Source organism: Rattus norvegicus, chromosome 6 (assembly GCF_021556685.1).
Source record: "Rattus norvegicus strain SHRSP/BbbUtx chromosome 6, alternate assembly SHRSP_T2T, whole genome shotgun sequence".
In the NCBI taxonomy this organism is placed as follows: domain Eukaryota; kingdom Metazoa; phylum Chordata; class Mammalia; order Rodentia; family Muridae; genus Rattus; species Rattus norvegicus.
In genome coordinates this window covers 127,679,201-127,707,136 of record NC_141539.1, presented here as the reverse complement: position 1 = coordinate 127,707,136, position 27,936 = coordinate 127,679,201, and the positions used below count along the sequence as shown (strand labels likewise).

The window sequence follows — 27,936 nt, the reverse complement described above, 5'->3', positions numbered from 1 at the left end:
ACCACTGGAAAGCTTGTCTTTAAAGGGGATGAAAGTTGTTCTTAAAAAAAAAGAAAAGAAAAATGCACAATGAATTTTATTTATGTATTTAAAAAGAGAATTATACCAAGAATCTAACATGTAAAATTAAATATTTGCAGTTAAATATATGAAAATATAAAACACTTTAAGTTATTAAAAAATCTTTTTATTTTTAATCCCTAAATACAATTAGTTTCCCTGATTATAACCCATAATCAGTGTCCCCTAAAATATAGAAAGGTCTGTACAGAGGTGAGCAGCCCCCATCTCTCTTTCTCTATACATATCCAGGGCAACTGAACTCAGAGACAGTCGAGCTTAATTTGTCAAATTACTGTCTGCATTTAGAGACTCTTAAGGAAAAGGGGAAAGTCAGACACCAGAGATAAGTCAGAAGATTAGAAGCTTTCCATGATGCGACCATCTTGTGCACTGTTCCTAGAAGTCTTAGTGTTGCTCTTCCTGCAGACCCCAGCTCTGGACAATGGCAGGCACTCATGGGAGCCAGCGGCTCAGCTCACTTGCCATATGGTTGGTCATGGTGCATTTCTGGTGAGTAGGTCAGCAGGACAATCATGACCCAGAGGTGAAGCAAAGCCTACAGGGAGAAAAAACAATTCATGTGTCCGCCAATAAACCCATCTTTGTCTGAGGACTGCACAGGGAGGACAGGGACCGTGCCTTGTCTTTGTACCCTTCTGGGACAGTCTGGAACACAGCCGGCTCAGTACGTGTTTACTGGCTGACTAATGGAGAAACATGAGACCTGACGAGCTCAGGAACAGAGCGTCACACTGCAGACCTCTGAGCTGAGAGGAGAAGAGCCTGAACACCAAATGCTCATGACTCCCATGTAAGGTGACTGTGCCAAGAGGGCTTAGATAGCACTGCTAGACACACAGACATCAGCTGGCAAGACCTTGTAGAACAGTTAATGACTGGTGTTCTAAGGAACAGTTTAATCAGCTTTGTTGATAAAGAGATGGAAAAGTACACTGGACAGGAACAACATGTCAGTGACAGATGCTGAATCAGTGACACATTTCTGGCTTCCTTGGAGCAGTTTGAATGCCATGAAGTCCCATCAGTTTGGGTGTGTAAACTCTGTAGGATGCAACGCCCAGCATCTAACACTGACCGGTACCCTTATGTGGCAGCCAGTACCTGGGCCATCGGCCCCTGTGGTAGTTTGAATACGCTTGGCCCAGGGAGCGGCACTATTAGGAGTTGTGGCCTTGTTGAACAAAGTGTGTCACTGTGGGTATGAGCTTTAAGACCCTCGTCCTAGCTGCCTGGAAGTCAGTTTTCTCCTAGCAGCCTTCAGATGAAGATGTAGAACTCTCAGCTCCTCCTGTATCTTGCCTGCGAGGATGCTGTCCTGCTCCCACATTGATGATAATGGACTGAACCTCTGAACCTGTAAACCAGGCCCAATTAAATGTCCTGATAAGAGCTGCTGTGGTTGTGGTGTCTGCTCCCAGCAGACAATCCCCACAGGGTGCTCCCTAGAGCCTCTCTGATGTCTTCTTTTTCCTTCCTCCTCACTCATCCTCCATTCTTAAATCTTTTTATTTAGAGGAATAGCTCTTTCCTCTAATGGAACACATAGGCATTTCCTTTAAAAGTAGGCTTCTATTTTTTTTTAAGAAAATAGACTGAACCTCTTAGAGACACCCCCACTAGCACAGTGCGTGGGCTTTCAGGAACAGCCCACACAGACCAACACCACAAACTACTGCAGTTGATTCTGCAACTAAAAAGCCAGAAAACAAGGCACTGGTCTAAGATCCTTCTAGAAAAATAAAGTAAAACACATGAAAATAATCAAAGCAACTTTACAGCATTAAGATAAAGTCAGTCAGCTGTTCTACACTATACTGTTGTCATTAGACAGACTTAGAAACGGAAGTGACCATTACCTACATTACAGCTGATTTTATCAGCAGGAAAACTCTGAGCACTTATGATCTCAACATAATAAATGCTAACTTGTAAAGCAGTCTAAGAAAAGCTTAATGGTCAAAAATGAGCTGTATTCCCTTTCAAAGTTGATTGGTAAAATATGAGTAGGATTAGCAGCTAAGACAACAGACAGAAATCAAGTGTGGCATCACTTCTTCACTACTCACCATATAGATAATCACAAACACTCGTGCTATGGGGTATCTCCGGAGGAAAATTCCCAGGCGAATACTGTGCAAACGATGAGAGAAAGGGAATTATACTTAAAGCCAATCTTTTTGAGTTAATAGCCAATGTTTTTAAAACCTCACTCACACTAATTTCTATGACTCACATGATCACTTAAAATGCATGACACAGGAAGGTCACAGCAAACAGAATGCTTCTGTCACTATTTGGAGTTAGCCATTAAGACTTCAGCACAAGCATTTATTCAGAAACGGCTAATCTAGAAGCTTCTGCACAGACACTCTTTTCCAAGAGGACTAAGCCACAGGAACCGAGACAAGGCCAGGTGTGGTGTGCACCTTTAATCTCAGCACCGGCAGGAGGGTGTGGGGCCAGCCTGGACTACAGAGTAAATTCTAGGCCAGAGTTACAAAGCTGTCTCAAAATAAGACCAAACAAACAAACAAAACAGAAGAAGATTGAAAGAAGTATGGAAGGGAGGAAGGGAGGAAGGGAGGAAGGGAGGAAAGGAGGAAAGGAGGAAGGGAGGAAGGGAGGAAGGGAGGAAGAGAGGAAGGGAGGAAGGGAGGGGATGCACACACTCAAGCAGACATGAGTGAATGTGACAGAGCAGTGTGATGCCTACCCTCACTGCTCACAGCTTTGTTCTGGCTTTTCTTTATCTAGATTATGTATGCGTGTGTCCTGTGTGTGTATATAAACACACCTTTCCCTCTCTTACTGCTGCTAACACTTGCACTGCAAGAAAGTTCTCCTCAGGTACTATGCAGATGACATGCACTTCAGACAGTGACTGAAGTCTGTGGCTTCAGGAACTTTCTCTCTCTCTACACTACAGCTCTAGTCTAACTCAGAGAAAGGCTAAGAAAACATTAGTCTTATCACACAATTCATCAAGACTATGTCTAACTATAAACACTAAAAGAAAAACTGACAGAGTTATTTTAGGGATGAAATTTATCAAAGCTCTAGGTAAACTGTTAAAATATTTTCATTGTAAAGTAGATGTTTTTATAAACATTTATATGTAAATATATAACACAAATTGTAAATATTACTTATGGACATGTGTAAAGCAAGTTATTTTTTTTTTTTTGGTTCTTTTTTTTTTCGGAGCTGGGGACCGAACCCAGGGCCTTGTGCTTCCTAGGTAAGCGCTCTACCACTGAGCTAAATCCCCAACCCCGTAAAGCAAGTTATAAGGAGATGTTCAGCTGTATATTGTAATAGCATCTTTTCCTCAAATCCACAATGAAGTACTGGGATGAGACATCACATGGACACCTTCTCAGGAGACAGAAGACTTGTCACTCAATGAGCTGTTTTGAGATGATCTCGCTATACAGCCCAAGCTGGTCTTGACCTCATGAGGTCAATGTTCCTGAGTGTGTCTCTTTAATACAGGTGGAACTGGTTTCAGTGAATGATGACATCTTCAGCAGTCCATGGTGGCACATAGCTTTTATGCCAGCACTCAGGAGGCAGAGGCAGGCAGATCTCTGAGTTTAAGGCCAGCCTGGTCTACAGAATGAGTTCCAGGATGGCCAGGCTACACAGAGAAACCCTGTCTCTCTGTCTTGAAAGAGTAAGGGACGGGGGGAGGGAGGGAGGGAGGGAGGGAGGGAGGGAGGGAGGGAGGGAGGGGGAGAAGTGGATCTACCTACTTTAGGTTAAGTAATGGTAGCTTCTTCATAGAGTTTGTTGGAGAAAGGATGGCCAGGATTAAGAATTTTTAACAATGCTGAGCCACTGGCAGACTGCCTAAGACATCTTCACAGAGTTTGGGAGTATCAAAAAGGAATAAGGGAACTGCCACTTTAAATATTACCTCTGCCCAATGGGCTCAGGGTCACTGTACCAACTGAAGACATTATAAAACAGTTGAGGTCCCATCGCTCCCACTGAGTGGCACTGCTTACCTAAATTGGTCAATGGAGCTAGCAGCTTTGCGAACCTTCCCATACATTCCTGCTAGATTAGTTTCTGTGTCATTAAAAAGAACAGGAACATTTCGCAGGCGTGTCCCTGTTTAAATAAGAGAACAGATTAATACAGTGACACTAAAACTGACTTTCTATGAGCACTAGAGTTGAAAATGTATCCGATTATATGAAGAAGAGTGCCTTAAGACTAAGTTTCTAAGCACTACCCCAGAGTAGAAGAAACCATAACACAGATCGGCCAAACAAAATGCTTCAATGTCCACAAGACATTAGCAGGTAACAGACACTTTACACTACCTGGTGCTGGCAAGAGTCAACATTCCTGGGCTTTGGCTCTGAGAGAGGCCAGTGGCTTGTGCACTGCTGAGGATGCTGGTTCCTACGGGTATAACCAGCTCACCCCACTCCAACCACCTGACTGCTTATCCAGTTCTCCTAGATCCGTTAGGACAACCGGCTCAAGTACCTACAACTACGATTCCAGACTCTTTCTCTCCCTAGCAAGCTCCCTCTCTTTGTGTTTCCCCATCCCCGTAAATAACAACACCACCCTTCCACCCACTCAGGCTAAATCTTTCACTCTTTTCTTTCAAGCTTTTATCCAGTTGGTCAGTTAGATCTGCCAGCTCACTTTTCAAGTAAATTCTCTCATCCCTCCATCCCCTAATTCCACTCTGGTCAAAACTATCATCCCTTACATGGATCAATGCAAAGTATCCAGGCCTCTTTGCCTCTATTCTTAGCCGTCTTGAGATTTCTGGCTTTTTGTTTGTTTGTTTGTTTATGGTACTTGGGGAAAACCCAGGTTGCTTACATGTTAGCAAATGCTGACCACTGAACCACATCACCAGACCAAGTCTAAGTCACCCAGAGACATCACAATACAGTGTAAATCAGACCCTACCTTACTTAACATCCTTATGCAGGTCTCTGCAGCTTCCTCCAAGCTCTTTGACTCCATTATGCACTACCCTCAGCCTAACTCCTTCCAGGGACCCTCCTCCCTCATGGCTTTCCACCACTCCTCTAACTCGTTAGAACACTTTTCTTCCAGACCTCCTTCCAGTTCGCTTCCTTAGCTTACTCTTTGGAACTTTGATAACCATCTCTTTTCAACTGGACTTTCCACTGGCCACCCTACTTAAATTACAACTGATCTTCATACCTGGCATTCTCTCTTTAAATATTTTATTTTAAAGTTAATATTAAAGGCAAAGACCTGAGAGATTTGCTCCATGACTTTGTACAGGCTTTATGAGGTTCTAAAGTTCAAAACTCCGATGTATTGATATTGATGCTGACATACTCTTTTTGAATATGCATCTTAATAATCTACAGACTTTGCTATCACAATTAAAGCACATAACAAACATGTAAATTAATAAAGACTCCAACCCTAGCAGTCATTTACTAAGGGATCCTGAAAACACATTTCCTTTAACTGTCCTGAAATTTCTATGCTACTGAATTCCTGCCTTGTCTCTGTCTTGTAGTATCTTATTATTCCAACATGCTCCCCACTCTCAGGCCCTCTCGCTCCAAGTCTAACCTTAGGAGATTTTACTCCAATACACATCATGGCACAGAACCCAGGTCTCATATTGGGAAAAGAATCACTAAAGTTTCTTTTCAATAAAATCAGCTTTTCTGTAAATTTTCAAAATCATGTTTTTGGCACCATGTCCTTCCTAGGGTTACCTTCACCACTGTCAACTCCAGACATGTTAATGGAGGATCCGCTGCTGGGCCCCGTGGCGGCAGAGTGCAGCTGCTGCTCGAGGCGCTCCAGCTGGAAGACCAGGGAGTTCTTCTCTGTGCTGAGGCTCTCCAGCAGGGTCTGCTTCTGGATGAGTGTTTCCGTTAGCTGATGGAGGCGGCTCTCTAGCTCCGACTGGCTGCTGTTGCTTAAAGTTTTGTTGGTGAGCTGAAGGGAAAATGATCACTAAATCAGCACACAAGTTTTAAGTTGGATGGTATAGAAAGGACATGAATTGGGTCCTTAAATCTCTGTAATGGTTTTCACTGGCTAGAATTGATTCTTAAAGCACATCAGTAGGCCACACATCAGCAGGTAGAGAAGGTAAGAGAAGTGATATTCCTGAAAGTCATATAATACACTGTCTATAAGCATTTCTGTTACTGTGTGCTAACTCTTTGTTACTGCTGTTGCTGTTATGAAATGGTCTCCTTTTGTAGCTTTAAACTCACTACATAGCTCAGGCTGGCCTCCAATTCATGACCCTCCTGCCTCAGCTTCCTGAGTGCAGAGGTTACAGGCAGGTCCTCATCAGGCTGGGCTTCTGTTCTGGATGTGTATCATGAATACATGTGACTATGAAGACACACTGTAAACTGTATTCTTACTGCAGTGACATGGTCAAGTTTACAGGCCACAGTTCAAATTTCTTAAGCACGATTCTAAATCCACAGTTCACCAGTATGGCACTGTGAAAGTGTAGCCCCTGAAAGACTGTGCTCTATGATCCCCTCGCCACGTGACTTCAGACAGAACAGAATACTCCACCATCACACACAGCTCACTTTCAGTTCTAGTGCCTGAATTTGCTCTTGACCGTTCCTGAGTTCCCTGTGAGTGAACTTTCCTAGGAGAATAACACATCACTCCACAGACGTTTTTGTTTTTATTTTATAATTTCATGTATATGAGTGTTCTGTCTGCACGTATATCTGTATAACACATTCATGCTTAGTGCTCGTGGAGGTCAGAGGGGTGTTGGATTCCCTAGAACTGGAGTTATAGATAACTGTGAGGCACGCTGTGGATGCTGGCAATCAAGCACCCTAGGTCTTCTGGATGAACAGCCAGTGCTCTTAGTTACTGAGCTACCTCTCCAATCCCTGGTTTATTCCAGCTCACAACAGGTTTATTCATTCACCTGTAGGGACACCTGGTTTATTTCCAATTTGGACTATTGATGAATAAATGCAAAACTCAAAGTGTTTTTGTGGGATACACTAGAGTCACAGGGACAATGGATGATAACCTCACCAGAAACAGCCAGCTGCCTACAAGAAGTGGTGGTGCAGGACTGTAAGCCTAGAACTTGAAGGTTGAGGCAGAAAGACTATAGTACATTCAAGGTCACCCAGGACTAAATAGCAAGACCTTGTCTCAAAACCAAACAAACAAACAAACAAACTGCAATTTAAAGAAAATGAAAGGAGAACCATTTCCTGGCACTGTGCAGTAGCCCACAGCACAGGCTTCTTCTCACCACAAAGCTGAGCCACACTGTCTTGGGATTGGAGTGGACTTTTCCTGATAACCTGGGACCCAAGCACAGGCTTACAAGCTCCTCTGACCCCTTGAGGAAGGTCTACTCAGGTCTTCTGTCCACTAACAGCAACGGTACGGTACAGCAGGGTACAGCAGCTTCCAGTCTTGGACTCCTTACGTACACTCATAGTCTGCCTTCCAGAGCTAGCAGTGGGTGACTTGCCTGCACCAGGCAGCACCAGGAGGCAGAGGATGTGCCGGGAGCCTCCTCTCCAGTCTGCCCCTGTCCTCCTTTCACATGGCACTGCCTTTCAGTAAACAGAGATTTACATTTTGATTTCAATGTATAGCTTTTCTCTGACTAGGCCTTTTGTGTCTCCTGTAGGAGCTCTTTCTTCTAAACTTCGTAAAGGGGACCTGATACTTTCTAGTCCATAAGCTTAGTTCTAGCCGCATCAAAAACAATCTTTGAGGCTAGTACCTCACGGTGGTACACGACTTTAATTCCAGTATGCAAGAGGCGAGGCAGGCAGATCTCTCTGAGTTTGAGGCCAGCCTGGCCTACACAGTCAGTTCCATACCAGTGAGGACTGCAAAATGAGACAATGGCTCAAAAAAAAAAAAAAAAAAAAAAAAAAAGTAAACTTTACGAAAGGGACAATTTAAAAAATTTTTTTTCTACTCTCATACATTAGTCTTGAAAGAATGAAAACTGTATATAGGTGCCATTATTTTATTTTATATTTTAAGAAATAAATAAGTGTAGAGACTTTACAGATGCCCTACTAATTGATACTGTGAAGATCAAGCAGTAGGTTTTTGATAGGAAAAGAAACCATGAATGTGACAATCAGCAAGCACACACCAGGGTGAGAAGCCACGAAGTTTTAGAGATAATCTAACCTCACATGGAGTGGCTGCAAGAGGAAGCCACGGTGTATTTAAATGAAGTCTCAAGTGGTGTGAGATGATACAGCTACAGCAGCCCCAAACCTCACATAAAATTCTGAAGCAAATGGAAAGAGAAGGCCTTACTGAAGCAGCTCAGGTCACCCACTTTCCCCGTTCCTACCTGATTCCTCAGCTTTTGAATTTCCTCCTCTCGATCTTTAATCCTGCTTTGCAGTGTGTTCTTCGTTCTATGCAGATCTTCCTCCACGTAATGGAATTCCTAGTGTGAGGAATGAACAGAGCAATCTGAGTGTGCTCTACGCCATCTCCACAGCCCAAAGCACAAGACTCAAACCGAGGACTCAGCTCATGTCACAGCCACATGTCACTGCATGGACCAGACATGGACGTCCACAATTTGAGGAAAAGTCACATTGCAGCATGACGCTCTAAGCACTGCCACTGGGTAAATCACCAGAAAATGCAAAATATTCTTACCTTACAGCAATGAGGAAGAATGGGACATCATTTATGAATGTAAACTTATTATAGAATAGTATTATTACTGACTATGACAACAAACTAAAGGAGATATTTGCTATCCATAGTAAAGATTGATGCTGTTAGTAATATGTTCATAAATAACTTTTTAAAAATATAAAGGGCGGGGTTGGGGATTTAGCTCAGTGGTAGAGCGCTTGCCTAGGAAGCACAAGGCCCTGAGTTCCGTCCCCAGCTCCGAAAAAAAAAAAACCAAAAAAAAAAAAAATATATATATATATATATATATATATATATAAAGGGCTCAATGGGTACAAGGCTGGTTCTAGTAAAGATTTACCAGAAAGGTTACCAGATTTCTTCCCTGTTCTAGGTCTGTTCAAATTTAAGGCTGAAATTACTCACTATGGTACCCATTTAATCCTAAAATTAAATACTACACCTGGAATCTCTGATAAGTAAGTCACCTACAGCTACAGTCAGCTCATGTTCCTCGACTTCATAATTTTAAAAATGGCATTTGAGAGAGGTTACAGGAAAACATCTCCCATAATAACTGAATATTATCTTCTATCAATCACATTAAACTGCTGCCCTTTGATACACAGCAGCTCCTTGAATTAACTACAATGCAATTCTGAAAGGACAGCTAATCTTATAATCACACTTACTAAAGCTGCCTGTGGTACACATGCCTTGAAGGTCGCTGCTTGGTTTTCTCTTAACACTTACAAAATAATTTTAAATACTATTTCCATAATAAACCCTAATGAAAAACTCATTCAAAGAATTTAAATGCACTTGAAAAAATAAAGAGAACTAAAAGTACACAAATCAGCAATGTTATGAGTAATGTACTAAGAATCACAAGAATAGTTTCCTATGAGTTGAATGGTACTGACTTTTTACTGTATAAAATAAGATAGCAAGTGCTAACATCAATAGTGATTATTACTGTGTCATTTACATGTTCACAGTTACTACTGTATTACTATGAGATGTAGAATCTTACTCTGAAAATGTGGCTATCAATGCATTTAACATCAACTGCTTCAGTATAAAAACAATGTATGTACTACAATATACTGATGTAAATAACTTGGCTTGGGAAGCCAACAGAAGCAGCTAATATGGCACTAACAGTGTTTCTAGCAGGGAGAGTGGATGGCAGGAACACAGTATGTGTTGTGTTTTGTACACACCCTGACAGACAGATGAACTAGAGAGAGTTCTGGGCTCTGAGCTGATGACACTAGTTTTTACCTCGCCTCATTTATAGTATTGGGCAGTTACGACACCATTCCATCTGCCCAACTTTCCGTCTGTTAGTACAAAACAACAACAGTAACAACAGTAACAACATCATGAGCCACTGGGATGGATTAACAATTAAGAACATGTTATGCAAAATTATGAGGACTAGAGTTCAGCTCCCAGCATCCATTTAACTAGGAGGGTGTCCTATAGCCCAACTCTGAGTGGATGAGGGCAGAGACAGGAGGATCACACGTGTTTGCTGGTTCTAGCTAAGCTGAGACAAGAGCTCACATTTAGGAAAAGATGCTGTCTCAAAGGAATAATTAGAAAGTAATAGAGGGCCAGGGAGGGGTGGCATACACCTTTAATCCCAGCACTTAGGAGGCAGAGGCAGGTGGATCTCCGAATTTGAGGCCAGCCTGATCTACAGAGTAAGTTCCAGGACAGCCAGGGCTACATAAAGAAACCCTGTTTCAAAATAATAATAATAATAATAATAATAATAATAATAATAATAATAATAATAATAATAAAGGGGGTGGGGGTGCACCTGGAGAGATGGCTCAGCAATTAAGAGCACTGGCTGCTCTTCCAGAGGTCCTGAGTTCAATTCCCAGCAACCACATCGTGGCCCACGGCCGTCTCTAGGGAGATCTGATGCCCTTTTCTGGCATGTAACTGTACATGTAGCAGAGCACTCATATAATAAAATAAATAATTTTGTTTAAAGTGATAGAGGAGGACTCCTGATCTCTTCTAGCATGTGCACACGCACAGGCACATGCACCTGCGTAGATACTCAAGCAGTATGCACACAAGCCTCACAACTAAATAAACCTTAACAAACAAACAAACAAACAAACAAACAAACAAATCCCAGCACTTGGGAGACAGAGGCCACTGCTGCCAGGTGAGTCTTTGTGAGTTTGAAGCCAGCCTCGTCTACAGAGTTCCAAGAAAGCCAGTACTGCGTAGAGAGGCTCTATCTTAAAAAACAAACAAGAGGGGTGCATGCCTTTAATCCATGCCCCCCCCCAAAAAAAGTAAGGAGAGAAAAGGCTCAGTTGGTAAAGGTACTGCCATCGTTGATGACCTGAGTTCAATACCCAGAACCCATGTAAACATGGAAGGAGAGAGCCAACAGCACAAAGTTGTCCTTTGACTTGTACAAGCAAGCAGTGGCACATGTGGCAGCATGTGCCTGTACTCAAATATCACGCATACAAACAATAATGATAAACATAAAAAAAAAAACAAGCAAGCAAACAAAACCTCAAACCAGGGAGGGTGGGATGGAAAGGCAAGAGGAACCTGCAAGTTCCTACCTAAACACTAATTCTCTGAGCCTTTCTTGGGAGGTGCCCGCTCCTTACCTGTTTCATTCGGTCCAGCTCCGTTTCCAGCTCTTGTTTAGATGCCCTCTGCTTAGCTATCTGGTCTTGCAGATCTTGTAATTGTTCTCTTGCTGATTCTGCTTCACTAACCTGCTGAGCCTCCATATCCTAAGGAGAACCATACATGTGAGAGCAAAAACCAAAGGGTTTTGTTCAACACATACTGAACAATCATCACATCCTGTGGACTGGCTTCACGGGAATTGAAGCAGATACTTTCCCTATGTAATTAGGCTAGCAGTGAGTGAATGACCAGGATGCCCCAGCTGCCTGGCCCACAACCCGCCCAGCCTTATGACCGAGCAGTTTGCTAGGCCATTCATGCCTCTATTGAAAACCTAACACTTTCAAAGAACAGAAGTACAATACCAAAAGGGACTTCACTATAGTAGTTCTGTTACTGTAGGATGTAAATAGTGTGTGCACCATCAACCAGCACACAGAGAGAATATTTATCCTGACATTACCGAAGTTAGCATGTGAGCTGCTTCTATCTACCCAATTTCCCATATTTCTTTCTTTCTTTTTTTTTTTACTTTCCCATATTTCTTAATCACACTTTTTCAAACTCAAAAAACTAGCTAGAAGTAGTGGTGCATACCTTTAATCCCAGCACTTGGAGAGGCAGAAGCAGATGAATCTGTGATTTCAAGGCCAGCCTGGTCTAAAGATCAAGTTCTAGGACAGTCAAGACTACATAAGAGAAACCCTGTCTCAGGAAACTAAAATAAACAAACAAACCTTCCCAGTACAGAGAATAGAGCTCCAGGTTCCTGCATTTCTCCTCACAGGTTAACCACCAGCCTGTGCAGCAGGATGAGAGATGAGAGCCAACACTGTCTGCATCTCATCCTTTGAAGCACTGTCTTTACTCATCCTGCATCTCATCCTTTGAAGCACTATCTTTACTCATCCTGCATCTCATCCTTTGAAGCACTGTCTTTACTCATCCTGCATCTCATCCTTTGAAGCAGTCTTTACTCATCCTGCATCTCATCCTTTGAAGCACTGTCTTTACTCATCCTGCATCTCTTTAAACTCTTGAACTGAGACCACAACACAATTCTCCAAACTCACACAATTTTATGGACTCAAAGGGAAAAAAAAGCAATTACTTTTCCCAGCTTTGGAGTTCATGGAGTAGCAAATTAATCTTTGCCACCAACTCTACCCACTCAGGTCAATTGTTCAGAGTCAATTCTACAGTGGCTAAGAGCATGCATTTGGGAGTTGAGCTCTAGTCCTCACTCTAGCTCTTCATCAGCCTGCTGATGAGCTTTATTTCTTCTCTGTGCCTAAATTTCTTCAAAGATACAAGGAGAATAACACCTCCCTCTCAGGGCTACAATGAAGAAAAAATTAGGACAGGTGTCCAGTGTGTGGACATTAAGTGCTCAGTAAATTTAACATACTGATTACTAGCAACTGTTGAACAGTTGACGTGTACATCTATTGTAGTTAAGACAATTATGATGATGATGTCTATGAATGATGAAGGGCATGCCTACCACCGTGTGTATATGTAGGTAAGAGGACAATGTGGAGTAAGCACTTTCCGTCTACCTTTGTGTAGGTTCTGGGGACTGAGCTCTGCTGTCAAGCTTGTACAGCAAGAGCATTTATCTGCTGAGCCGGCTCCCCAGCTCTACTAATAGCGTCTTTATTTTTTTATTTTACTTGATGCAATGCTTTTTATAGATCTAATACAGATTTTATAAACCTCTTCAGCAGGGGTAAGAAAAATAGGTCAATGTCATTCATGATGCTGGGATGAAATATTACAAGTTGTTTTTATGTTTTTACCCAAAAAAGACTGAACAGATAATGAGTAAATTTAGTTAGCATCTATACAATTTCTAATCCGACAACTAGAATCTGGAATTCATATATATTTAGAAATGTTAAATGATTCTACTTAGAAGAAAAAGACTAGAAGGTTCATTACCCTGCATTTAGTTTATCACCAGAGACTCTACCCTATGATATTTGTGTCAAAGATCACCTATTTATGTGGAATAAATGGCTCAAGTTATTGTTTTGTGCTAGGGGACTTGGACTGAGGGCTCCCAAATGCTAGGCAAGCACGCTATTGCTGAGTCTTATCCAAACATTTAAACATACTTGTCAGTTTCCTGGTGCAACTTTAGGCTTAAGTACCTGTCAGCATACGGCTCATACTTGTATTTGTTACCCCTTGGAGTTAGTCAACAGACAAGAAGCCTACTCCTGTAGATATATTTCTACATGGTAATTAACATTCTAGCAGAATGAAACACATTGTTTCAATAATGCCATCTCCCCTACAATACAGAATCATAACCTGATTTCAAACTGATGTAGCTGGGGGAAATGGCTGTCTGGGGTGCTAAGCAATGAATGTTACCTGTAGCTCAGATCTCAGCTGATGTATCTGGCCCATCAACTTCTGGATCTCCTCCTTCTGCAACTCTCTCTCATGCCGAAGTTCTTCTAGTTCCATGCTGCTAGCAGTACTGCTATCTAGGCCTTCAAAACTCGAGCCTTCCTTTAAGCTATTGATCAGTTTTTCTTTAGACTGTTGTGAAACAGAGAGCAGAATTAAGCAAAGATATCAGCTTTTTTTTTTAAGATTTATTTATTATACTTGTTTAAGTATTTTGCCTATAAGCATGTCTGTGTACCATATGAAGGCCTATTACCACAGAGGTCAGAAGAGGGCATGAAGCCCTCTAGAACTAGTACAGACGGCTGCAAGTCACCAGCGGGCACTGGGAACCAAAGCCTCTCTAAGAGCGACCAGTGCTTTTCTTTTCTTTTCTTTTCTCTTCTCTTCTTTTTCTTTCTTTCTTTTTTGTGGTGCCAGAGACTGAGCTTAGAGCCACACACATGCTAAGCACACTCCTCCGCTGAGCATTATTTCCAGCTAGCTTACATAGTGTCACCTCACCATACGAAACAAGGCCCCCAGACATTTATCCACAGAGGGAATCCACAGCTTACTGAAGATCCTTGCTGTTCTGTCCCTGGATCTTAGTTCCCATGATCATGTTATAATTGGAAATGTTTCATGAGAAGATTTCTCTCTTATTTTTTTCTTCTTATTCTTCTTTTCCCAATAGTCCTCCAACTTATGCTTTGGGAACATATATAATGCATGTGGCATTGCACTAAGAGCTCTGTGAGATACAGATAATGTCCCCACTGGAAAGCACCCTCTGCTGCACAAACTAAACAGGAAATTAGTAGCAGCAGCAGAAAGAAGAAAGCAATAAACACATGCAACAGAGAACTGGTCGGATTATTCAGAGTTCTGAGCTGGACAGGAGTGCCACCTGAAAGCACGTCCTGACCCTGAAATGCAGCTAGTCTTCAAACATACAGAGAAACACAAAGCACAGTGGTGTGTGGGACAGCACTATGTGAGGCAGCTCAGGGAGTTCCTGTCAGTGATACCAGGTTAACTTTTGTTTATTTTTGTTTTGTTTGAGATGGAGTCTTGCACTGTAGTCCTGGTTGGCCTCCAACTGCTCAAAATCCTTCTGCTTCAGCTTCCTAAGTGCCAAAGTAACAGGCAGGTGCCAGCTTATCAGGAGGCCAAATTATTTCATTTGACTTGGTAAGCTAAATCAAATTATCAGACTGTGAGCAGGGGAGCCCTGTGGTAAAGAGTGTTTCAGGAGGGTGGATCAGGCAGTTTGGTATAACAAGTGTGCAAATCATGGTCCATGGCCTATCTGGCCAGTTTCTGTACAGCTCAAAAGCTAAACATGTTTCTTCACATTTCAAATGGATGATAAGAAGTAAAACCAAAGAATACACAATGGCAACAATTTAGCCCATAGAGTATATAATACTTATATGATCCTTTACAGAAAAAAAATCTGTGGATCTCTGGCATGAAGGATGAGCAGAAAGAAGAGATCAGTAGATCATTATGAAGATCTTAGATGATCTTATGAAGATCAGTGTATAAAGTTCCTGCTCTCAACCAGTAAGAATTAATTCTTTCATCTTAAGTACAGAAGGTTAGTTATTCCTCGTTCAAAATTTTTTTTATTTTTTTAAAGACTTATCTATTTAATGTATGTGAGTCCATTGCAGCTGTCTTCAGACACACCACAAGAGGGCATCGGATCCCATGACAGATGGCTGTGAGCCACCATGTGTGCTGGGAATTGAACTCAGGACCCCTGGAAGAGAGTCAGTGCTCTTAACCGCTGAGCCATCTCTCCAGCCCAAGAATTTTTCCTTTTTTAAACGGCAGAACTATAAGCATTTCCATCTCTTCAGACTTAATTTTTTCAAATTTGCTACCCCGACATCACTGTTTATAAACTGCCTCTCACTCCAATCCTAAGACCCTCAAGTCTGCATCTAACTACGTATGGCCCTTCATTATGCTACCAGTCGAGCTGTCACTCCCTTTAGGTCTTCACCTCCCCTTTCTGAGAACCTCAAGGATTCCATATGCCAAATCCAAGAGCCCTCATCAAGTCACAGAAGCTGCCTAACTCTCTCCCTTGGCCCAGCTTCTTTCTGGTTCTCCAGTTTGCAAGTGCTGAGGTTTGAAATTCTGTAATTAGCCCTAGGCTTTTTTCTCTCGAGCTGCATATTACTCATGATTAATTTTATTTACACTCTTGACACCATCTCCCATGGCTGACGCCATAACTCTCTGCTGGGCTTCAGGCTTGAAGTTTTAATTACCTTTCTGACATTCACTTCAATGTCACATCAATTTCTCAACCTCATTATAATTTGTCACAACCCTTCAACTCTAACATGTTGTCATTCCTATTTTGTCCCTTTCAGAGGACAAGAAACAACATCCTGATATCCATTTGACTTATTTCCCTTCTCTCTGATTAAATTTTTAATATAAATTTCTCAAATATTCTATCTTATACCCATTAGCTACCCAACTAGCTATGCGCACTTCACGCACCCCGTCACCTGTCAGCATCCACCTGCCTCTGATCTCAGCATCTCACCTGTTCCTACATTACACTTCTTGAGTACCAGGCAATGATGAGCAAGATAATGTCCAGCTCTAGCCTAAGTTCTTCACTGCTGTTACACATCTTTCTTCTTTTTAAGATTTATTTATTTTTATTTCTATGAGTCCACTGCAGCTGCCTTCAGACACCAGAAGAGGGCACTGGATCTCATTACAGATGGTTGTGAGCCACCATGTGTGCTGGGAATTGAACTCAGGACCTCTGGAAGAGCAGTCAGTGCTCTTAATCTCTGAGCCATCTCTCCAGGCCCAACACCTCTTTTTTTTTTCCTTTTTTTCGGAGCTGGGGACCGAACCCAGGGCCTTGCGCTTGCTAGGCAAGTGCTCTACCGCTGAGCTAAATCCCCAACCCCCCAACACCTCTTAATTTCAGATCTCATACCCCCCCTCAATTTCTTTAGCACCTCTGTCCCTAACCTGCAGGACAAAACCTGCATGGGCCTCCATAGTCCGATTCCAGCCCATCACTGCGTTTTATCTCTATCATCTAATTTCTAATTTGCTATGCTCCAGCAATGAGCACTAGTTCCCCAGGCATACCAGGTTCTCTCAGGACCCCTGCCTCTGGCACAGCTTCTTATCTGAAATCTCTACTCTTGTGTGAGCCTTCCTACCTATCATTCACGGTTCTCTTTATAGTGTCAGCTCAGTGCAGTGAACCCTGGCATCCCTGGGCACTTAAAGGAGTTTTTCTCTTACCCAAGTCCCATTGTACTACATCAATGACTTTACCCTGTCAATTATTTTGATTTTTAAAGTTCTGCTAAGCTGAATGTGCCCTTCAATTGAAAGGAAAACAACTAAAGTTTTGTAAATGACTGTGTGGGTTCATGTTTTACTATTATTTACCAGGACAAAATAATGAGGAAGCCAGTTTAGGAGTTGAGACTCCCAACACCTAAAGAACAAGCAGTGTGAGCCGGAGGTCAGGTGAGTGGAGACATGCATGAAGTCTCCTGAGGTGGCAGGCAGAAGCAGAGGGAGCATACATCAGTGCAAGGTAGCAAAAGAGGGTTTAGGACAGGACCTAGGCGCACGTAGTCTTTGGAGCCTGGGAAGGGAACCCAGAGTGCTGAAAGCAATGACACAGGATAAAATGGGAGCCAAGGTGGTGCGCGGCACAGAAGACAGGTTCTGCAAGATGGAGGGACAGTAACAGAGCCGACTGTGTTTTCAAAGTCAAATGTGTGCAAACAACATTAACATATGATGCCAAATATAAATTCTGGTCATTCTAAACCTCTTTGAGAAGATAGTTTCAGAAACGTGATAGACAGAAATTAGATGATGGGATAATGGGAACAAGTACTTAGTAAGTGAAGACAGCGCAGTTCGAAGCATTCGGATACACTTGAGATTGAGACAAAACAGGGAATCGGTTCAAAGGAGGACTACAACAAAGCAAAACAAAACAAAAGCAAAGAAAAAAATCTAGTCTTCATTCTTCCACTACTGACCACCAAATGCTTTTGTGAGCTTAAGACACAGTCACAGTAGATGCAAACACACAAGAACAAAGAAGCGACTCGAACTGAAGCAAACAGACAGACCCCATGCAGACAGACAGACTAACCTAAATGCAAATAAAAGCACATATTTTCTCTCTGATGAAATGTTGAGGGGTCACACTGGTGACTACAGTTTTTACAGGAACCACCAAAGGAGCATCATATAGCTGCTTAGCAACAACACGTCATCAGAGATGAAGATCTTACCAAGCAAGCAGTGGTAAGATGTAGAGGATTTTTAGCCATTTCATCAGAGCTCAATATGCAGCAGGGCAGTGTAGCCAACACGTGCCCCAGTGTGTAGAGTGCTGGCATCTTCCAGCGAGGGGCACATCTGAGCATGTACTTATGCTTACTTGGAGTATCCTTGTAGCTTTTTGCTTGTAGTCAACTAACTCCTGCTTAGCAGACTCCAAGCTCGACCTGTGTAACTTGACTTGCTGCTGGAGGTCATCAACCTTCTTCCTCTCCTCAGAGTACTTTCTTTCTGCCAGGGTAACTGCTTCTGCCAAATTCTGACGTTCCACTTCCATTTTATTAAGGCGTGTAGCAAACTCACTCTGTGGTAAATTTTATATTATACATATTTTATCACTTAGCTTGAAATATACTTACGACCATGCATTCAGATATCTTAAGGGGATTTACTAATTCTGACTAAAAATGAGGAGAAAAAAATTAAAAAATATAAGGTTGTGGCTCCCTAGCACAGCAATACACTGAAGTCAACTAGGAGTTTGTTCAAGGCGCTTAGTGAAAAACGAACAACTTTGGTAGCAGGGATCTGTTTTCTAAGAAATATCACAGGTGAGCCAGGTATAGTGTTGCACACCTAACTTCAGTACTTTGGAGACTGAGGTGAATAGTTGGTTACCACACTGTGAAGCAGGTTAGTGAGGATCACAGTTTATTTTATCTTAATTCATATATTTTTGAGACAGAATCTCTCACTGAACCTAGAGCTCATCATGGCTAAACGAGCTGGCCAGAGAGCTCCAGGAAGCTCTCTGACTTCCGCTAACCCAGAGCTAAGGTCACAGATTTGTGCTAACATGTCTACCTTTTCACATGAATCCCAACTCACACAAATCTGATATTTCTTAGAAAACAGATCCCTGCCTTAATAGGATTTCCTTGTATGGACATACCACAACTTGTTTATCCTGGCAACAAATGCTATTTGTATTTCTAGCTTTGAGAACATGAGTATTGTTCTACACACAACCAACATGGGTTTTTATGTGAACATGGATCTTTAATCTCTGGGGCAGATACCTAAAGTACAACTGTTAGACCATATGAGAATTCTATGGCTCTGCGTGTAGCTTCTAGAAGAACTGCCTGTTCTTAGAAAAACTTCTGAATTATTTTTAAAACAACTTAGGAATGTGACTCTTGTTCATTTGTAAATTTTAAGGAATCTAAGTACAGAGCAAACATCCCTGAAGGAAGTTTCATTATCTGAGTGTATAAATTGCAGTGTGCTGTGAGTGTAGGCACATAATGTTTTAAAGACTCAGACAGAAGAGACGGTAAAATACCTTACTTATATTTTAAATATGAATCACATGCTGAAACACAGGTTGTTTGTCCCTTATCGAAAATCCCCTAGGACCAGAAAGAAGTACCTCAGGTTTTTTTTTTTAGAATGTTTAGACATAAAATGAGAGTTTTCACCCTTGGCTATCCATTGGTTTTACCCTTGAGTCTTGTAAAAATAAACCACTTAAACTGGGCATGCCTTGGACCCCAGCACTGGGAGGCAGGGGCAAGAATATCTGAGTTTGAGGTCAGCTTTAGGTCTACCTAATGAGTTCCAGCATAGCCAAGGCTGCATGGTGAGACCCTGTCTCTGAAACAAAAACAAAAACAAACACGAAGCAGCCCCCAAACACTAACACCTTCCTTGGATTCAGACAGGTAACTCTCAAGACTAAACTATACATAAAAACAGCTTTAAAAGTAGAGCTGTAAACCAGGCATGGTGGCACACACCTTTATGTTCAGCATAGGGAGGTGGATCTCTGAGTTTGAGGCCAGCCTGGTCTCAGAGCAAGTTCCAGAATAGCCACGGCTACAAAAAGAAATCCTGTCTCTAGAGACAAAAAACAAAAAAAAGAAAAACAAAACCAAACAAACAAAAAAAACCCAACCCCTCCAAAAATATTTCTCTTGAAATAAATGAATCAGGTTAAACTAGAACTATACAAGATTAAGTAAATAAAAATAAATAAGATGTCACAGACTAGCACTTACTGAAATAACAGCAATGACTTACAACCAAATTGATTGACAGATGTACAGCTCTGATGACTATTAACCATTTTAACTTTCTTTCAAATAATAATTTAGAAAGGACTAAGGTAATTTTTTCAAACATGCAGGTTTATGTTTGACAAAACGCACAGAAAATTCTGCTGATGAATTGAGGTGCTATGAAGTGCAGAGGCATACCCCTGTCACCCTGGACCAAGAGAACACACACAGTGTCCCCCTTCTGTTTTTTTTTTTTTTTTTCGGAGCTGAGGACCAAACCCAGGGCCTTGCGCTTGCTAGGCAAGTGCTCTACCACTGAGCTAAATCCCCAACCCCCAGTGTCCCCCTTCTAACCTGCATTTGTTTGTAGCTCTCTTGCTCTCTCTTCAGAGTGGCATCCGCTTCATGCAGCCTCTCCTGAAGAGTTTGCAGAGCTTGATTTTGTAGACTACTACCTTCATTGTGATCCTGCATTATTCTAAAAAAAAAAAAAAAAAGGCAAAAAAGGCATCACGTGAAAGAACACATTTCCACAGGGAACAAGCAACCAGGTACCATAATTCATAGAGCATCTATAAATTAGTCAAACAAAGAGAGTCTAAGACTAATTCTTTTTTTTTGGAGCTGGGAACCGAACCCAGGGCCTTGTGCTTGCTAGGCAAGTGCTCTACCACTGAGCCAAATCCCCAACCCCCTAAAACTAATTCTTAACAGAATATTTTTAAGCCAAATATAAGTTCATACCATACATTAACAATGGATGGCACTATGCTTTTCAAATACTCTTGAATTTACAATTTGCTAACCATGTATCTGAAGGGTCAAAAAAAAGGAGACCATTTTAATCACTCACATTTCCACTCTATAAGAAATCATCCCTCCTGTAAACTTCTAAAAGGATGATTCTTCATCTTTTCATCTTGGCAAACAACATTATCATACTCACACACTCCAGCTAATACAATTCTGGCCTAGCAGGATTACCTACCGTGACTTTTCACTCTGTAAAGCTTCCAGTGCTTCTGTGCGGGAGCTCAGCACCTGGTCAGCCTCCTGCAGTCGCACTTTGAGGACAGCCAGCTGGGAGTCCTTTGCAGCCACTGCTTCAGTGAGATCATCGACTTGGGCTCGTAGTTCCCGAGTTATTCGATCACTCTTTGAATTGTCAACATTCCATTTTTCAACTCTTACTCTTGCCTTGTTTAATTCTATAAAAAATAAAAATGTCTTAAGTCAAGCCAAACAACACATCTTTTCATGGTATACATAGTGATGTATGTAGTCTGCCACCAAAAACAAATAAAACTTCCTACTGTTCAATTGGCTGTTCTCACTGGCCCCAGGAACCAGGATAAACATTTCCTGTCCTTTTCCTCTCTCCTCAGTCACACATATTCACACCCCCTCTGTCAATACCACACCACGGACCCAAAGTTATTTTTTTTTAAGATTTATTTATTTAAATGTGTACAGGAGTCTATGTGCATGTATGTTTATTCAGCACATGCATGCCACATGCCCCCTAGAGGTCAGAAAAGGGTATCAGATCCCCTAGAACTAGAGTAATCAATGGTTTTGTCCCACCATGTGGGTGTTTAGAACAGAATTCAGCTCCTCAGGAAGAGCAGCCAATTTCTCTCTTAAATACTGAGCCATGTCTCCGATCCCAACTTTTTAAAAAATTAATCATGTCTGATGTATTAGAGGGTTTTCTACTTACAGATCATGTAACTGCACATTTCTGGAAGGCATTATTCACACTGGTTTCCTTGTTCACTTATGGTACCTGGAGCAGCAACACTGTGACCATGCCTACTAGTGTCTAGCACTTTACACACCTTAACTTTGATTCATGAAATAGTTCTTTAAAGTTCAGGATAAAAAAAATCAAATAATTAGAGGATTATTAATGTTTTCTACTGGTTCTTAAATTTAATAATTTATACACTGAATTCAGTACTTATCATGTTGAAACAGAAAGTCAAGACTGCTTTGAGTCTAAAGTTAGCCTAGACTACAGTGTTATACTCTATCATCATTATTATATTTTTTTAATTTCGTGGTTTCTTAAGAATTTAAACTAGCCAAGATTCTATTTTATGCTCATATAAGAACTGGTTCTATTTCTAAATTTAGACCCTACATTTCCAGAAAATAACATTTCACAAGCCCCATTAAGGTCCTACCTTCTTGAGTTTCTTTGGATCTCTGAAGCAATGAGGCCATTTCCTGATTTAAAGACTGGACTTCATTCCTGAGCAGCTGATTCTCCAGTCGGAGATTAGACAGCTCATGGGACATGCTTCCATCACTAGGTGCAGAGCTGTGCTCCACACTGGTAGCATTCGATACTGTGCTTTCCTCTGTGGATTTTTTATGACCTTCCGGCATAGAATCAGAGCTACTCACTTCTGTAAAACAAGAGTACACTTGTGTACAGTAACACAGTCACTATGCAAGCAACAGTCACTGGCTTCTGGTAAGTTGGCTGCTACAGTTTGGATCCCAATAACCTTCTAATGAAAATGTATTCTCACAAGAGTCTACAGACCTACAAAGACCCTCAATGTCTAGACACACTAGAAGAAAGAGGACAGAGTGTAAAACACTTCTGGGAAGAAGACAGATTTTTTTTTCCAAGACAGGCTTTTCTGTGTAACAGCCCTGGATGCCTGGAACTCACTTGGTAGACTAGGCTGACCTGGAACTCACAGAGATCCACCTGCCTCTGGCTGCCAGAGATAATTTAAACTTCTAGTTTCCTTGTCTCCAGAAAAAAAAGAAAAAGAAAAGAAAAAAGCAGGGTAGAAGTATCAGCATTGAAAAAATACTAAGACGTCACAACAGAACAGGTATGGGGGTCAAGCCAAGAAGACTAATTCAACAGGTCGCAGCAATTCCTTACATCCAAGCTGAATCCAAAATGTCTTGCCAAAGGATCCTACTCAGTTAAAAATCTATCTTGTTTTTAACTAAGTGTAGTGCAAATTCACATTTAACTTATTTTGTTTTTTAATGTGTATACGTATTTTGCCTATATGTATGTATGTGCACTTCATAAATACCCTGTGCCAAAGGAAACCAGAAGAGACTTGATCCCCTGGAACTGGGGCTGCAGACAGCTGTGAGCTGCCATGTGGGTGTTGTGAACAAAACCCAGGTCCTCTGTAAGAGCAGCCAATGCTCTGAAGCACTGAGCCATTTCTTTAGCTTCACAATTAACTTACTTTTTAAATTATATGGGCAGAAGGGGATTCTCCACAAGGTTGGATAAGTAAGTAATAACATGGTGCCTCAGTGCCTTTGGGAATCGAGTACATGCAAACTAGAAACACAAGAAGCCAGGTGTGGCGGTACACACTATAATCCCACCCCTTAGGAGGTTGACCTTGCGAGGTCAAGGCAGTCTGGGATAGAATATTTCTCAAAACTAATATCACAATGAGATCCAGGCCAGTAATAGTAATCCTAGCCCTTAGGAGTGCTATAGTTACAGAACTAGAACAATCACAAGTCCTAGATCTTGTCTCTAAATACCAATAAATAAGTAAAGAAAGACTTTTCCCCAAAAAAGTTAGGGTCCTCAAGATAAGAGATTCAGCAGACAGAGGCTCTTGCTGCCAAGCCTCACAACCTGAATTGAAATCTCAGAACCTACATGACAGAAGAACTCCCTCAAACCATCCTTTGATCCCTACATGCCTCTGTAGCACATGTGTACCCACACACCTCCAGGTATATTTTATTTATATATATATATACAAACACACACACATATATATATGTGTATATATATGTATATATATGTGTACACACATATATATGTATACATATGTATATATATGTATATATATATAGAGAGAGATCGATCTTCATTAGATCAAGAAAACAAAAAACATTGTTTTGTTTGTTTGTTTGTTTGTTTGTTTTGTTCCGGAGCTGAGGATCAAACCCAGGGCCTTGCAAGCGCTCTACCACTGAGCTAAATCCCCAACCCCACAAAAAAGGTTTTTTATTTGATCACAAAGTTATAAACTTAAAAAATCATAAAAGTATGAAAATCTCTTATTTGTAATTAAGAGAAAAATTTAATTCACCAGTCAAAAATCAAAATTAAATTTAGAATGTATTTACCACTGAAAGCATAACTTTAAAAAATCTGTTATTTAATAAATAAGCTTGTAAAAGAACTGTAGGGTAGTGTATAAAAATTATATTAAGATTTCAATTCTTTTTTGGAGTCAAACTAATTTTCTTTCTTTCTTTCTTTCTTTTTTTTTTTTTTTTTTTTTTTTTTGTTTCATTTTGGTTTTTCAAGACAGTTTCTCTGTGTAGCTCTGGTTATCCTGAAACTCATTCTATAGATCAGGCTAGCCTTGAAACACTAAGACAGTATTGACTAGTGGTAGACAATGTTGTCCTTGTTTACACCACACACTGGCAAAGATCCTTCTCTTATACCTATAGGGAGAGATCCTGTAACAGTGAATGAAGAACACTATTCAAACATTTTAACTTAGGATGACACATCCAATCTACTTGATTCTGAAAGAAACAGGACTGATTAACTACCAGGACTTTGGCTCCCAGAATTTTCTTCAGTGGCCTTGATGGTGGTTACACTGGTGGTGACAGAACTGACAGCTGATGACTGAGAACTTGGGAGCACAGGTGCTTTGCCCTTCTCTTTCTTGATTTCCACTCTCCCAGTGGGCTCTTTCTGGGAACTGTTAAGAAAATCGAATAGCAGCTCATCATCAGGCTCTGACTTTTTCCTCCGAACAAAATGGGATGAAGGCCTAGGGACAGATGCATGTTCAGTGGGATGGGAGGCATCCCCGCCTGTCCTGGATCCGACTTTCACATTTGCTGTGCCAGCTATGATCGTGGCTTTCTGATGCCGGATGTTATCAGCAGCTGAGGAAATATAGTTAGCTTTCTGTCCAGTGTGGTAAGTTGAATCTGTGTTTTGCTGATGAAGTTCAGGATAGTCAGTATTTTTGCTATAAAAGGTGTTGCTGGTACTCTCCTTTCTGAGAGCTGTTGCAGCCCCCTGATCCACTCGGTTTAAAAGATCTTCAGCCCTTCCAGCAAGATCGGCGAACCAAGACATGATGGTAGCAAAATAATTCTACTGATGAACCTGTTTAAAAAAACAAAGGACAGGATTTGATCACTGTAATCTGAAAAGTCCTGGGTTAAAATCCTTACCTGCTTCTTTCTAGCCAGACAACCTTGAACAAATTACTAGTAGAGGCTGAGAAACCATGTGGAAGCTGAAAATGGAGAACAGCAAGTACACTTCCTTCTGGAATGCTTTTGTAAGTATTTTCTGGAATAGGTCTGTGCTGTGCAAACCCAAACTTCTGTGAACAAATTGACTACCATCTGAACTTTCCAAGTTCTTGTGGCTACAGGAGCTCGTCACACATGTAGCTCAGAACAGTCTTATGATCAAATAGTGGGGGAAAGATTTTTTGAGAAGCTTGGCATACAGAAAACTTCTCTCCTAGCTTCCACTATTGTTATTACAACTACTACTGTTTCCCTTATTGTTTCAACAAAGGGCAAATCTTAACATAGCAAAAACATGTTACAGACTGTGCGGTGCTCCAAAATTCACATACCAAATTCCAAACCCGAAGACCTCAGAACGTCACTTAATAGAAACAGGGTCTTTAAAGATATAATTTAAATTAAACTGACATCTGTATTAGAAGAGATATATACCCAAATGGTCATAAAGAGAGACCATGTAAGAACAGGAGAGAAGACAGCTATCTGTAAGCCAGAAGAAAATCCTCAGAAATCAGCTGGTGCACAGGCCCTAGCCCTGAAGCTTGACAATATGAATTCAATCCACAGAACGCACTGAGGAATGAGGCAGAAGTCTCAAGAAAGTTGTCCTCTGGCCACACATATTCCACATTTGCAAGTGCACACACAACTAGTAAATAAAATAATGATGATGATGATGATATAAACAAATCAACCTAGGTAATACTTCACTGTGGACTTAGAACTGTGAGAAAAATCAATTTCTACTGATTTTCCTTCCGGCCTACGATACTTTTTCATAGATGTCATAACAAATTCATACAGGACTCAAATAGCAAAAAAAAAAAAAAATTGCTTGGCAAAATTCAGCATAACTACATAAAAAGTCTCTGAAATTTGAACTTGGGAAAAGAAAAACAGAAAAACAAAACAAAAAACCCCACTTGATTATTACAGCTAAAGTGAAGCACTCCTATGATCTACTTATGCAGCATAGGTAGGTCAAAGTATATTTTCAGAAACCTAAATACTTAGTACCTACCATGTGCATGTTGAGCGAGTTCAATTTAAAAAAAAATGGTTGTATAAACTATGTATTCAACCAACACATACACGCACCTTACAGGTTGCCACGTAAGTCAAGGCAATGAAGTAAAACAAGTAAGCTACAAAGTGGACAATGTTGGTTGAATATGGACAGCATTCCTTCAGCTTGGAACTGTTATGTAGCCAATGCTTAGGCTTTCTTCACTAAATTGACATCAGAGTTGTTCCTCCTTCTCATCCATGCTAGGTCTTTTGGCCCTTCTTTTGCCTTACACTGCTTCGGGTTGTTCTCACTGTTGTTTTAAAACTGTCTCTCTTGGCTGGAGAAAGGGGAGTGGGTGGGTAAACAATGCATTGGTTGCTCACTGATGAATTCCGAATCCAGCCCACACTGGCACTTCTGGAAACACTACTGAAGCAATTCATCCCTACGTCAGGTGTTGTGCAAACAGTATCACGAAATACATTCTCAGCTACAATATGTGGTAAATTGCAATGCCCTTTAGGAACTAACAAACATGCATATTGTTTAGAAAGATCCCAGAACTTAGATGGCACCTCAGACGCTGGAATCTAAGTCTAGAAGTCTAGTGGCAAACCCATCTTTTAACCTCTTCCTCTCCGCATCTAACCTCGTCCGGAATAAACTGTTTAAACACACTCTTTAGGAAACCCATTAGGTGTGTGTTTCAGTTTATGAGAAATCAAACGAAAACAGCAATGTAACATGCATTCTGACTTATAAAAGGCCATATAGGTGTAATGTAAAAAATGGTGATGAGCGAGAGAAAATTGGCTCTCCTAATAAAAAAGCCCAAAGACAATTAATGTCTTGCCTTCCATCTGAAAGTTAACGGGGCTTTAAAACACATCCTTCACATGGCGTGTAGACACTGAGCTGGGGCCTGAACTCATGTCTCAGTGACAGACTCCAAGAGGGGACTTCCCGTGGTGCAAAGCCACCGGGAGGTCAGATGTCAAACAGAGGCGGGGTCAGGGGTCAGCCGCCAGGCCGGGCGGTGTGACCACGGGTGCCCGGGAGGCGAGAACACACCGCACTGCGCCCCCGGAGCAGAGTCGGGGTGGAGGGCAGGTCAACCCCGGTGTCCAGAGCCTACGGGGCTGTGGCGTCCCCTTCGTTAGCCCTGAGCGAAGACGAGCTCGACAGCGCTCGGGAAAGGCGGAGACCGGGTCCCACAGGCCAAGCCGTCCCGCCCGCGGCCTAGTCGCGCCTCACCTGAGGACGCCGCGGCCTCGTCACCCACCCGGGCCGCCACAGCAGCCGGCTGCTCCCGGACCTGCCGGCTAGCTCTTCCGGGAGACGTGGAAGGGCGGCGAGGACCTCAAAACAGAGTGGCCGCTCAGCTGCCTGAGCGGCGGATAGCTGAGTGCCGCTGGCCGCCTAGCAGGTCACTCAGGCGGCGGCGCCGGCGGCCGCGGGGCCCTAGCGCCTGGC

The 27,936-nt window shown here is 41.7% G+C and overlaps 1 protein-coding gene across 1 annotated transcript; it reads right to left on the bottom strand.

The window, feature by feature from the left end:
- Window positions 1–60: 60 nt before the first annotated feature.
- Golga5 (golgin A5) lies at window positions 61–27,936 on the bottom strand. The gene is given in 13 exon segments (NM_001033065.2): window positions 61–619; window positions 2,151–2,214; window positions 4,092–4,197; window positions 5,814–6,039; window positions 8,426–8,524; window positions 11,376–11,504; window positions 13,780–13,950; window positions 18,257–18,460; window positions 20,511–20,634; window positions 21,145–21,364; window positions 22,343–22,567; window positions 24,729–25,299; window positions 27,718–27,936. Coding segments are annotated over 12 exon segments (2,190 nt in total). The 5' UTR covers window positions 25,270–25,299; window positions 27,718–27,936; the 3' UTR covers window positions 61–538.